The sequence below is a fragment of the Eptatretus burgeri genome, chromosome 16 (genome assembly GCF_056783735.1).
Source record: "Eptatretus burgeri isolate ZD-2024b chromosome 16, Ebu_testis_v1, whole genome shotgun sequence".
Taxonomy (NCBI): Eukaryota; Metazoa; Chordata; class Myxini; order Myxiniformes; family Myxinidae; genus Eptatretus; species Eptatretus burgeri.
Window position 1 is genome coordinate 43,230,932 of NC_140976.1, and position 13,767 is coordinate 43,244,698.

Sequence of the window (13,767 nt, forward strand, 5' to 3'; positions counted from 1 at the left end):
ATATGTGTATGTATCTGTGTGTGTATGTGTGTGTATGTATCTGTGTGTGTATGTATCTGTGTGTGTGTGTGTGTGTGTGTGTGTGTGTGTGTGTGTGTGTGTGTGTGTGTGTGTATCTGTGTGTATCTGTGTGTAAATGTGTATGTGTGTGTATGTCTGTGTGTGTGTGTGTGTGTGTGTGTGTGTGTGTGTGTGTGTGTGTGTGTGTGTGTGTGTGTGTGTGTGTGTGTGTGTGTGTGTGTGTGTGTGTGTGTGTGTGTGTGTGTGTGTGTGGGTGTGTGTCGATCTCGATTTGATGTGCTGTATTCTTCACACAGCGCTGGTGCTGCCAAATCAGTTTCTTGGCAAGGGTTGTCCTGGGTGGTTTGCCATTGCCGAAATATATATATATATATATATATATATATATATATATATATATATATATATATATATATATATATATATATATCAGTGATTAAATCACGGACACCTGATTTAATATTCAATTTAAATGTACGAATAGGTCATTGTGATTTGTGTTTGGTTCGCAGCCATATTATAATAATGACGACTCCGATGTTTATTTCTCTTATTGAAAAATAACAACTATAACAACAACACAGCAATGACGTGTGAGCTCGGACGATATCGCGATATTTTGACGCAGCGTTATTCGAAAATATAATTTATATTTCGGTAATCTCCTGAAACAAAGCAAGTTATTTAAAATCACTTCCAACCGTAAGAGACGCACGTTTTAGTTTGCACTCTCCCATCTTGGCGGATACGATGTGTGCGTGTCCCGATGAGTCCCTCAGCCTTTTCCTTTTGAATTTTATCCGTTACTTTCGACTTTCGTCAAATTTATTTTTTTAATCGCAATTATAATTGAGAGCAATGATTATTTGACGTTGTTATGTTGGCGGTTTTGTCTTCTCGCACCGACTAACTTTCCTGACCCACTTGCCCGTGTCCTCCAGAGTGGCCATGACGTCATCTGGAATGCCGCTTCGATCATGACGTCACCTCCGTGACGTTTGGAGCCTGTGGTGACGGCAACGTTGTCGCTAAAACGGTAAGCCGATTGCTGAGGGAAGTGTTGCTTTGGTGGTTGCAGAGTTTTAATCGATCAAAGCATTTACATACGTCAAGTGTAAGTCGAATTTCACACACATTCGATGTGTAACCCCCTCGAACGGGGTTCTGTGTCCTGATTCGAGTATAATTATGGTTTTATTTCTCTCAGTACTGTTATTGTTTAAACATTCCAGTTCGCCAATAGTCGAGTGACGTAGCACAGTTTCTGTTTTGGATAATGATTTTCTGTGGTGATGGTGGTGGTGGTTATGATTTTCTGTGGTGGTGGTGGTTATGATTTTCTGTGGTGATGTTGACGAGTGCGATGGCTGTGGTGGTGGTGGTGGTGGTGGTGGTTATGATTTTGTGTGGTGGTGATTATGATTTTCTGTGGTGATGTTGAGTGCGAGGGCTGTGGTGATGGTGGTGGTGGTGGATATGATTTTCTGTGGTGCTGGTGGATATAATTTTCTGTTGTGATGTTGAGGAGTGAGATGGCTGTGGTGATGGTGGTATTGGTTATGATTTTCTGTGGTGATGGTGGTGGTGATGGTTATGATTTTCTTTGGTGGTGGTGGTGGTTATAATTTTCTGTGGTGATGTTGACGAGTGCGATAGCTGTCGTGGTGGTGGTGGATATGATTTTCTGTGGTGGTGGTGGTTATTATTTTCTGTGGTGATGTTGATGAGTGCGATGACTGTGTTGATGGTGGTGGTGGTGGTGGTGATGGTTATGATTTTCTTTGGTGGTGGTGGTGGTTATGATTTTCTGTGGTGGTTGACGAGTGCGATGGCTGTGGTGATGGTGGTGGTGGTGGTTATGATTTTCTGTGGTGATTTTGACGAGTGCGATGGTGGTGGTGGTTATGATTTTCTGTGGTAATGTTGACGAGTGTGATGGCAGTGGTTCTTCTTCATGCGTCTGGCAGCTTGGCTACCGGTAGCTATCGTTTTGTTGTGGTGTGACGATGCCGCTGATGCTCTGCCGACACACTGGTCCTCATTTTGCTCACCTCAGAAGGATAACAGGTTGAGTCAACCGACCTGGGGTTAATTCAGTGGCCAACGGGACTCGAACTCTGGACCCTAAGATCTCAAGCCAGCCACCTTAACCACAAAGCCAACACCAGGCTTGATGGCAGTTAGGTGTTGGGGAGGGCGATAACAGTGGTAGTTGTTGGGGAGGCGATTACAGTGGTAGGTGTTGGGGAGGGCGATAACAGTGGTAGGTGTTGGGGAGGGCGATAACAGTGGTAGGTGTTGGGGAGGGCGATAACAGTGGTAGGTGTTGGGGAGGGCGATAACAGTGGTAGGTGTTGGGGAGGGCGATAACAGTGGTAGGTGTTGGGGAGGGCGATAACAGTGGTAGGTGTTGGGGAGGGCGATAACAGTGGTAGGTGTTGGGGAGGGCGATAACAGTGGTAGGTGTTGGGGAGGGCGATAACAGTGGTAGGTGTTGGGGAGGGCGATAACAGTGGTAGGTGTTGGGGAGGGCGATAACAGTGGTAGGTGTTGGGGAGGGCGATAACAGTGGTAGGTGTTGGGGAGGGCGATAACAGTGGTAGGTGTTGGGGACGGCGATAACAGTGGTCGTTGTTGGGGAGGGCGATAACAGTGGTAGTTCTTGGGGAGTGCGATAACAGTGGTAGTTGTTGCGGAGGGCGATAACAGTGGTAGTTGTTGCGGAGGGCGATAACAGTGGTAGTTGTTGCGGAGGGCGATAACAGTGGTAGTTGTTGGGGAGGGCGATAACAGTGGTAGTTGTTGGGGAGTGCGATAACAGTGGTAGTTGTTGCGGAGGGCGATAACAGTGGTAGTTGTTGGGGAGGGCGATAACAGTGGTCGTTGTTGGGGAGTGCGATTAACAGTGGTCGTTGTTGGGGAGGGCGATAACAATGGTAGTTGTTGGGGAGTGCGATAACAGTGGTCGTTGTTGGGGAATGCAATAACAGTGGTAGTTGTTGGAGAGTGCAATAACAGTGGTAGTTGTTGGGGAGTGCAATAACAGTGGTAGTTGTTGGGGAGTGCAATAACAGTGGTAGTTGTTGGGGAGTGCAATAACAGTGGTAGTTGTTGGGGAGTGCAATAACAGTGGTAGTTGTTGGGGAGTGCAATAACAGTGGTAGTTGTTGGGGAGTGCAATAACAGTGGTCGGTGTTGGGGAGTGTGATAACAGTGGTCGGTGTTTGGGAGGGCATTGACAGTGCTCGGTGTTGGGGAGGGCAATGGCAGTGGAAGGTGTTGTGGACAGCGATGTCTGCTCTGGTGTTGGGAGCTACAATGTCTGCTCTGGTGTTGGGGACCATTATGTCTGCTCTGGTGTTGGGGACCATGATGTCTGCTCTGGTGTTTTGTGATCATTATGTCTGCTCTGGTGTTGGGACCATGATGTCTACTCTGGTGTTGGAGACCACAATATCTGCTTTGGTGTTTGGGATCACAATATCTGCTCTGGTGTTGGTGGGGGCCGCAATAGCTGGTTTGGTGTTGTGTCTCGCAATGTCTACTTTGCTGTTGTTGGGCACCGCAGTGGTTATGGCTGTCATGGCTGCAGTGTTGTTAGGGACTGTATTGGCTGGGCAGTGGTGTTTTGTGACCATGGTGGTATTTTATTCCTGCGATGATCAGTGGTGTTTTTAACCTCCGCCATCGAAGATGGATGGAGGTTACTGTTTTCACCCCTTTCTGTTTGTTTGTTTGCTTGTTTGTTTGTGAACAGTATTACGGAAAAACTCCTCGACGGATTTCGACGAAACTTGGTGGGGGGGTTAGGTCTGGTCCAAGGATCATGCCATTAGATTTTGGACTTGTTTCAAAATTCAATATGGCCGCTATGGCGGCCAATTTGAAAAATATTTAAAAAAATTTTTTTTTTTTTGCATTTCTACATGTTTTAAGCGATTTCCAACCCCCCCCCCCCCAAAAAGAAATTGTTAGAGAAAAAAATTTTTTTGCAACTTTTTTTCAACAAAATTTCGATTTCTTCTTTTTTGAATTTCTACATGTTATAAGTGATTTCCAACAAAAAACATGCCAAAATTATAATTGCGGCTGATTTTGGAACTTCAGGTGGATAGACACACGTAAAATCAATTTCTGTCTCAAGGAATCTAGTTATGACGAATGAATCGAGTATGTAAAAGTTAAAAGTAAAAGGGAAAGTTGCAAACTATAACTCTGTGAGCACTGTTGACGTCAAATTGAATGAATAGGATATCAGGTTCACTTGAGTGACCTAGCAGTATTGGCGGCGGAGGTTTTGCACTCTACCGAGTGCTCCCCCTCGAGTTTTTCACTGTATTGGCTGTGGTGGTGTTCCTGTGACTATTTTTTTGTTTGCAATGACTGGGCAGTGGTGTTTTGTGACCGCAGTCATTATGTTTACCTGCAATGTCTGCGAAATAGTATTTCAACCGTTTTGCCCATTGTGGTATTTTGTTCCTGCAATTGCTGAACAGTGATATTTTGTTTGCAATAAGTGAGCAGTGGTTTTTTTTGTGTGTGTGTGTGTGTGTGTGTGTGTGGTTACATAATCTGACTGCAATTGAAATTGTGGTTGGCATCATCTTCCTGATGGTGACAGTTATCATTCTGTTTTGTCTTCTCCTCCTTCCTATTTCGTATAGCAGCACATGACACACGTGGCTGTGCCGCTGATGCAGCACTCCCTTTAGGTTAAGGGACAAATTAGTAATTTGTTCATGGCGAAAGACACTGGGATCTTTAACGTCCACCAGCTAAATGTCGGCAGACGGGGTGCCCAGTTTAACATCCATCCGAGGGATGGCACACACATTGATGCCTCACCCTGTTTGTGAAACGCCGGGATGACAGTTTGTAGCTCGGTCGGGATTTAAACCCAGGCTATGGCTCAGAGGCTATGTACCCCTTCAGTACTTCTGATTGCAATGCCCTGTATGTGTTCAAAGGCTTTTGCCAATGGAGCTGTTCGAGGTCTCCACAGGATGTCTGTCGATTAATTATCCTTCTCAAAAGTAAATTAAGTTTTGGCTTTAAATAACACCTTCCACTGAAAATGCATGCAAATCACCGCAGCCAAAAAAATAAAATAAAAGGCTTCTGCAATGGATGTTTTTGCAAACATTGTTTTAACTTGGAATCCAACTATATATGCATGTTGTAAACGGTAGTGTAAATAGTGTAAATTGAATAATTGGCCTCCTTGTAGTGTGGGTCATCAGAGTGGAGGGTTTCTCGAATCACCTTGCACTTGTGCTTGCTGGAGAAGTTAATTTCCTGCCTCAATCCCTCGTCTGTATTCATTAACGTTATGATGCAATGCGAAAAATGCATTTTATATTTACACATCGAGTCAAGTGATCACCAACCGATTTGGACAATTATGGCTTCACTTGGGGGAGTGACGTAATACAGAATGGATCACAATTTTGGATCGTCTACAATGATCCTTGATAATTCCGATCGTGCGATCCATCTACGTGACCATTTTTCTCACTCCTCTGACCGATGGATCTGGTCAGTCACATCACTTGCCACTGCACTCTGCTTGGAGATGTCTCAATGATGACCTGCACCCTTTATGCAAGGCACATACTCGAATAGCATGAGGGTGATGCCTTGTTGGCACCTTGTCAAGTTATGCTGTCCAACCACTCTGCTGTGCTCTATATCATCCATGCTTCATGTAATCTGAGATCGGTGTGATTACAATGAACGAGGAAGGGTGGTCGTTGGTTGGAGGGTGGCGATCCTGAGTGGAGTTAATTGAGGAACCATTTATTAACAGTTTACGGTGCTTGTATTTGTGGGGGGGGGGGGGGGAAAGAAAGTAACAGCTATCTAATTTGTATGCTAACGTTGTTTAACATTTGTAACATCTCCAAACCTGTTCATTTGGCCCACTGGAAGCTTGCATTGCTCTGGAGCTTAAGATATAATTCATAGTCTGCAAAATATTTTGAGCTACACAAGTTTCAAGTTTGAGTTTTTCAGTTATCTGAAATGTTATCACATCAAGAGTCATGGTAGTGTGATTGCAGCCAACTTATTTTTAGACTGCAATACAAGCAGTACATTTTGATGAAGAAGAAGAAGAAGAAGAAGAAGAAGAAGATGCTTTTAAACTAGGACTTGTACAATTTGAGGCCTGCTCTGCATGTAATGCCAGTTGAGCCATAACTGATTCATTTCTCCAAATAGAACCATGAATCTTTGTTCGGGCATTCCTTCATGCTTAATCGACCTGCGTTGCTTTTCCAAACAACTTCCATCGAGTGTGTGAATACATTTCTCCCACTGATGAACCCATGCCTGAAATCCATCACGCTCACAACTGCTTGTCCAGAGACCAGAGCTATGATTTCACAGCACATCTGACTTTGTCATTGTCCGTAATGTTTCCCACGTAGGTAGTTCTTTGGGGGTCCAAATCGGTAGAAATGTGATGGGGCCAGATCCAGGCTGTGCGTTGGATGTGCCATTACGGACAAGCCCAATCTGGCAATTTGTTCGCATGTTGAATGTGATACTTGTGGCTTTTTGTTAGTGTGACGTAGAAACGGTGTCACAGGCAGTCGTTTCTTCCTTAAGGTTTGATGCAGGTTGTGTGATGTCTCGATACAACAGTCTTTGTTTATTACTTCATATTTCTCAAGGAAAGCAACAATAATTTTACCCCTTTCATGGTCCCAAAAATGGTTGCTCCGATTTTGTTAGCTGAAGGTAAATAAATTAAAAAAAAAAAAAAATTGTTGCTTGGGACCTTTGTGTTTCCACTTCTATGATGGGAATTGTTTTTTGTTTTTCTGGTGCAGTGATTAATCCATTTTTAATCATGCACCACTATCCATAACACATTGCCAGTTCTTTGGCACGAGTCAAACAAATCGATGCAAATCTCCTTCTGGTGCATCGTCGTTTCAGTCATAAGCATCTTTGGAACCCATCTGGAGTAAATTTTTCCATTTTCTTATGCACTGTCATCCTGGTGTTTCACATCCAGGGTGATGCATTAATGTGTACGCCAACCCTCAAGAGGACATTAAACTGGGCTTCCCATTTGCTGGCATTAGTTGAAGGAAGTAAGAGATAACACAATACCAACCATGAAGAGTAGGCGACTTGCCAGCTTGGCCAAATTGATGCCCAAACTTTCTTGCCAACCTGCACTTGGCAAGCATGACGTGTATGCCAGCATACCCCTTTCATCCACCCCCCCTCCCCTTTGAGAATCTGCAGTGGACTGAAAACAAGCTGTTGAGGATTATGATGGAGGAACTTGAACACATATCACATGCAGGGCAAAGACGTACATTAACTAGAAGGGCACTCGGTAGAGCGCATACATCCGCCACACAATGCCTGATCCACGAGAACATATTGGGCCCAATACATTCTTGAAATATCATGCTATATATCGTTTTTGAGCTGTATCTCTCAATGGTGAAGAATTACTTTAAAAATCAAACGATTCTCGTATCCAGATCCGGATTCGGATCTTCACCAAAATCAAATGTATTCATCCATGCCACACACACAACGTGTCCACCAAGTTTCATCCGAATCCGTCCACAACTTTTTGAGATATCGTGCTATATATAGTTGTTGGCCCTATCTCTCAATGGTGAAGGATTATAGGGATAACAAGGAAATTATGCGCAGGAGGAGGCCATTCGGCCCATCATGCCTGCACCAAACCAATACCAGATTTAGCATCGAGGGGGAGCACTCTGTAGAGTGCAAAACCTCCGCCGCCAATACTGCTGGGTCACTTAAGTGAACCTGATATCCTATTCATTGTAGGTCAAAACGGATCAGACTCTACTGAACCACGATTGAATAAACTAAACTAGATCGACGCGCATGTAGAAATGCCAAAAAAAAAAATCGAAATTTGTTTGAAAAAAAAGTTGCAGTTTTTTTTTTTTTTTTTTCTCTAACAAATTTTTTTGAGGGGGGGTTGGAAATCACTTAAAACATGTAGAAATGCAAAAAAAGAAATTCAAATATTTTTCAAATAAAATCGAAATTTTTTTGAAAAAAAGTTGCAAAATTTTCTAACTTTATTTTTTTTTTTTTGGACCAAGTCCAAAATGTAATGGCATGATCCTTGGACCATACCTAATCCCCCCACCAAGTTTCGTCGAAATCCGTCCAGGAGTTTTTCCGTAATACTGTTCACAAACAAACAGACAGGGGTGAAAACAGTAACCTCCGTCCATCTTCGATGGCGGAAGTTAATAAATCCGTCAATACCCCCTTCCCTTCGTGTGCAGCCTTTTGGCTGCTGGTTGCATCGTTGGTTGGGGGCGTGGATATGCTGCTGATGCAGTGCACCTATTACCAGTACACTGGTGCTCATTTCGCCGACCTCGGAAGGATGACAGGCTGAGTCAACCCCCTGGTGTTAATTCAGCGGTAAAAACGGCAATGAACTCGGTACCCTAGGATTCCAAGTCACCACCCTAACCGCTAAGCCAACACCAGGTTGTTTGAGCCGTATCTCTCAAGGGTGAAGAATAGTGAAGAAGAATCACTTCAAATTCTAGTAGTCGGATCTGGATCCGGATCTTTACCAAAATCTAATCAGTTCGTCCTGTCATACACCGGCCCTGTCCACAAAATTTCATCCAAATGTGTCCACAACTTTTTGAGATATCCTGTACACAGACAAACAAATCGAAAGGGGTGAAAACATAACTTCCTTCACCGTCGGTGGCGGAGGTAATAAGTGAACACAAGTCTTTGGTGCACATATTCTCTGAGCAGTTCCTCTTCACTGGATGCTGATGGCTCAATCTCACCTTCAGATTATTGCACATTCGAGATGTATTTCTTGTGCAAAGTCATTCTCTGAGAGCTTCATTTGGCTTGTTTATAGAAGAATTTTGAAAGCCCATCCATCTCCATGTTGAAATTTGGTGGAATTGTTTATGAATATAATAAGTATGAAGCTTTAAAATATGACTCCATTTGAAAAATGATGAGCAGTCTTCCACAAATCAACTCTCAAAAGTGCAGATTACCTTCCTATTCTATGCCACATGCCATTTTACGACAACAGGTTTTTTTGTGTTTCTATTTGTGGTGCAGCAAAGCAACAGGCTTTTACTTCCTGTTCCATTCTATATTTAGGAGGTAAGTTTGAGTTGTTTAATGACATAATATAGACTGCTTTGTCCCAGCTATCTTGTAAAAGATTGACAAAGTCCGATTCACCATTACAATGGGGGAGTTGAGCTCGCGATTTATTGGGGTTGGAATTTTTTTTTACAAATTGAAGTATAATCACCTCTCCCCACCCCCCCTCCCCCACCAAGATCTCTGATTATTTTTTCTGTTGCAGCAGAAGTTAAAACAACCTGGGTGCATTGGATGCTGTCACAATGAATAATTGGAAGCCTTCCAGCAAGAGTGAAGAGTTGCATCATCAGGCTGGTATGTATGTTGGATTTTTCACAGCAATGCCAAAATATTTACTCACATACTTAGCCTCCCATCCTAAAATGATCTTAAAGGTTTAATAGATACTTATTTTGTCTCTATGAGCCATGATTAGAGTACGTCAAAAGGGTGCATCATAAGTCGCATTACCCTGACAAGTAATGCATTGAAATTATGTGGGGAATACATATGTATAGAATGTTTGCAGACACCTATATATATGGATCACACAATGAAAGTTCCATCAAATTTGCACACACATAATGGCATTTTAAGTGTCAAGAACGTCAGTGTGTGCATCCTCATTTTCTCCCGCCGGACGCATCCCGAGGCAGACTGCCGCCGGGACGCGTCCGGAACCAGACTGCCGCCGGGACGCGTCCAGAGAGAGAGAGAGAGAGAGAGAGAGAGAGAGAGAGAGAGAGAGAGAGAGAGAGAGAGAGAGAGAGAGAGAGAGAGAGAGAGAGAGAGAGAGAGAGAGAGAGAGAGAGAGAGAGAGAGAGAGAGAGAGAGAGAGGTGGGAGGTGGGAGGTGGGAGGTGGGAGGTGGGAGGTGGGAGGTGGGAGGTGGGAGGTGGGAGGTGGGAGGTGGGAGGTGGGAGGTGGGAGGTGGGTACTGCTCCTGGCAGACAGATCTGGCAGACGCTATGGATTTGCGATTCCTTTTAGGGACAGGGCACGAGGTCTCACAGTGAATGCATTAATTCATAAAGCTCAATGAACCTGATTAATTTTGGCGCATTCTTAAATATTTTGTTCACTTAATATAATTCTCCAAACAGTAGAAAAAGATAAGTTTAATGCTTTGGAAGTTTCACATTTTCTTGTGTGTTTGGAGGAGGGTAGAATATGAGAGAAGATGCTCATCTTAAGTCATTCACTGTTCCATTATGAAGTCGTTTTACCTCTAATTTAGTACCAAACTCATTTTTTTTTCCTCGTTTTATTGAAGCTACAGGATACGTCATACCGTAAATACTGGTGTATAAGCCCACCCACAGTATGTGCAATTTAGGCCGAATATACACCGAGCTGTGCATCGATAATATCAGTGGTTGCGTAACGCTCTCCAATCTCAGGTGTTTGAAAAGTAGAGTTGTGATCCACCTGACTCACTGCCATGTGTTTATATGTTAAACTGATGGAAACATCCTCATGTGCATTGATAACATCAGTGGGTCCTGGGCTGAAGTTACTCAGGTGTGCATGAATGGTGTGTGGAGGAAGTTGTGGCCTGATTGTGTCAATGACTTGAAAGGATTTGAAGATGTCCTTGCTATGAAGAAAATTCTCCTCGGCTTGGCCAATATAGTGGGTTTTGATAAGGTGGAAGAAGCCTACGTTGCACAACTTCTGCAATCACACAGAGAAGAGCAAACCAATGAAGATCTGAAGCAATGAGACATGATGATATTCAATTACTTCTTAAAATTAAAAAAAACTTATACTCTTGATGTAAATAATGAGTCATTCCACCACATATCACCGGAGGCCTCCCAGTTGACCCCCTCAGATTTACCTTAAACTTTCATAAAATAGTTCCCAGGTATCAAAATGAAGCTGCGTAAAATTTAAGGTCCATAGATGCAGTCAACTCTGAGATATTGAGGGTTGAAAATGAGTTTTTTGTGGCCCTATTTTTATGGTCGTTGCGAGCATCACAAAATGAACAGCTACTTTTAAACTCCCACAACTTTTTAAATGTTAATGCTAGAGCCTTGAAATTTTCAGAGATTATTCTTCTATAACTGCTCTGTAAGAAACAAACAGAGTATACCTCTTTTAATTTTTATGACCTGATCAGTTGAAATCCAGAAAAAAAATGTTGGTTTTGTATGAAGACCCAACATTGAGACTCCATATATTTTTTATTGACCCCACCCAGAAGCTTGAAATTTTTTCAGGTAATAACTGTATGGTAGTAGTATTCAAATATATGTTTACTTTTCTTAATCAGTCATATATAATACAGTCATGATCCCTCAAAAATTGAAAATTTTCATTTTTCCCAGAAATTCAGGTGAGGATTGCAAATATATGACAAGGTATACCACTTCAAATTGTTCACCATTGGAAAGAGCATGTTCAAGTTAACTTAAGTCTAACATTTCAATGTGGTATAATGTTTCTATCAATATTTTTAAAATATTTAAATAAATGATGTTCTGCCAGTGCTGTGCGCGTTGTGTGTGTGCTATTTAATGAACAGTCCTTTTACATGTAGTACATATGTGTAGTACATGTATATACAATGTACATACATATCATCTGCTATTAGGATACCATGAACACAATACTTGAAATTTGAATTTGTAATTCTTTGTTTCTCATTTGTAAATAGCAAGAGCTTAACTCATCTGGCTGGGGCTAAAAATAGAACTCAGGAATAGTGGCTGATCTGCTGATGTCAGCAGTGTATATAGTTACATTCAAGGGAGGACATTTGTTGGGTTCCTTTGGTCCATGTGATGAAAGTTATTGATGTTCCCCTAACGTCAACTGGGAGGCAGTACAAGCTCGCACCTGACTTGGAAAAGCAGATCAAGGACCGATTCAAATCATTTACATGAAATGTTTTATTACATTGTTATTGCAGTATGTGATATTTTTTTATTATTAATTTTAATTGTATAGCTTATCATTCATGATTACCATGGTGCCCACACCATGCACACACTTCATGTATTCACGACTGTGTTAACAACAGTTTTAAAAAAAATAGAAAACATATTTTAAAAAAATATACCACTTTGATATTTGACACTTTTGTAAACTTGAATATGCTCTTTCCAATGGTGAACAATTTGAAGTGGTATACCTTGTCATATATTTGCAACCCTCACCTGAATTTTGGGGAAAAATGAAAATTTTCAATTTTTGAGGGATCATGACTGTATTATATATGACTGATTAAGAAAAAGTAAACATGTATTTGAATACTACTACCATACAGTTATAACATGAAAAAATTTCAAGCTTCTGGGATGGGTCAATAAGAATATATGTGGTCTCAAAGTTGGGTCTTCATACAAAACCAACATTTTTTTTTCTGGATTTCAACTGATCAGGTCATACATTTTAATAGAGGTATACTCAGTTTTATGTTTGTTTCTTACAGAGCAGTTATAGAAGAATAATCTCTGAAAATTTCAAGGCTCTAGCATTAATATTAAAATTAATGATTAATCAGAGACCATAAAAATAGGGCCACAACCACATTTTCAACCCTCAATATCTCGGAGTTGACCGCATCTATGGACCTAAAATTTTACGCAGCTTCGTTTTGATACCTGGGAACTATTTTATGAAAGTTTAAAGTAAATCTGAGGGGGTCAACTGGGAATATTTTCTTAAATTTGGTGATTTCAGATTGAATAACTATTGTTTTTTCTGGTGATAAATTTTTCCCTGGAAGATAACCCCCCCTATTTACATCAATTCTTATGGGGAAATTGTATTCGCTGAAAGTCGTTTCAGTTAAAGTCGTACTTTTCAAGAATGTAACTACAATGTTAAACAAGGACAGACTGCAACTCATCATCTTGTTTTCCTTCAGTGGGTCGTGATTTAGAGTTATAAATCACAGTTGCCTGTGTAATGTCGGGAATTGTAACCACAATTTATGAAGAAATTTTAGCGAAAGAGATTTGAATCACAGTATGGTGATTACTCACATGCCATTATGATAACCAATGGCTATTTCTGCAGCCACTACGTCAGCATTTGTTGCCTGCTGTGAGGTTAAGACATCCCCACCCCCTGAGGAATTAACTGGGGGTAAAAGCCCAAAAAAGTGTTACATATTCAATGCATATGTTGATTGCATTTACAAAGTTTCATTTTAAAATGTTTAACATATGCCCGTAATTGCATTTTTTGGTATTTCCCCAGGAAAAGGGCCAAAAATGAGTGTTCTTGCACCTTTGTACCATATGGTGATCATAACTACCAAGTTTGGTGAATTTCTGTCCAACCATTCAGGAGATAGTGTGATGGACTCACAGACAGAGATGGAGACAATTACAATATCCCCCTCCCCCCAATTTTTTTTCAAAAAGTGTGGGGCTAAATACAGTACCCGCTTAACATTATTACAGTTAGCATTGTTTCGTTATTCAGTCATTAATATATGAGAGAACATACTCGTTTAAAGTCGTTTTACCTCTAATTTAAGACCAAATTTGTGGTTTGGGGTCAAAATGGGGGGAAAAAAAATTTCACTCAAAATTTGATATTGGGTCATTCCTGGTGGAACTTTTTGCCATCTTTCAACCTTACTTTAGAT

At 41.6% G+C, this 13,767-nt stretch overlaps 1 protein-coding gene and 1 pseudogene across 8 annotated transcripts in view; one reads left to right on the forward strand and one right to left on the reverse strand.

Moving 5' to 3' along the window:
• LOC147010974 (uncharacterized) overlaps positions 1–971 on the reverse strand; it is a 1,823-nt pseudogene extending 852 nt beyond the window's left edge.
• Positions 615–13,767, forward strand: part of LOC147010975 (protein Jade-1-like) — a 56,980-nt gene continuing 43,827 nt past the window's right edge. For 2 of the 8 annotated variants that reach the window (XM_085859660.1, XM_085859663.1), the window contains exons 1-2: positions 1,062–1,135; positions 9,389–9,477. In XM_085859660.1, coding sequence (XP_085715786.1) covers positions 9,426–9,477 — 52 coding nt within the window. In that variant the 5' untranslated portion in view covers positions 1,062–1,135; positions 9,389–9,425. The other 6 variants (XM_085859658.1, XM_085859657.1, XM_085859659.1 and 3 more) reach the window with 6 other exon arrangements.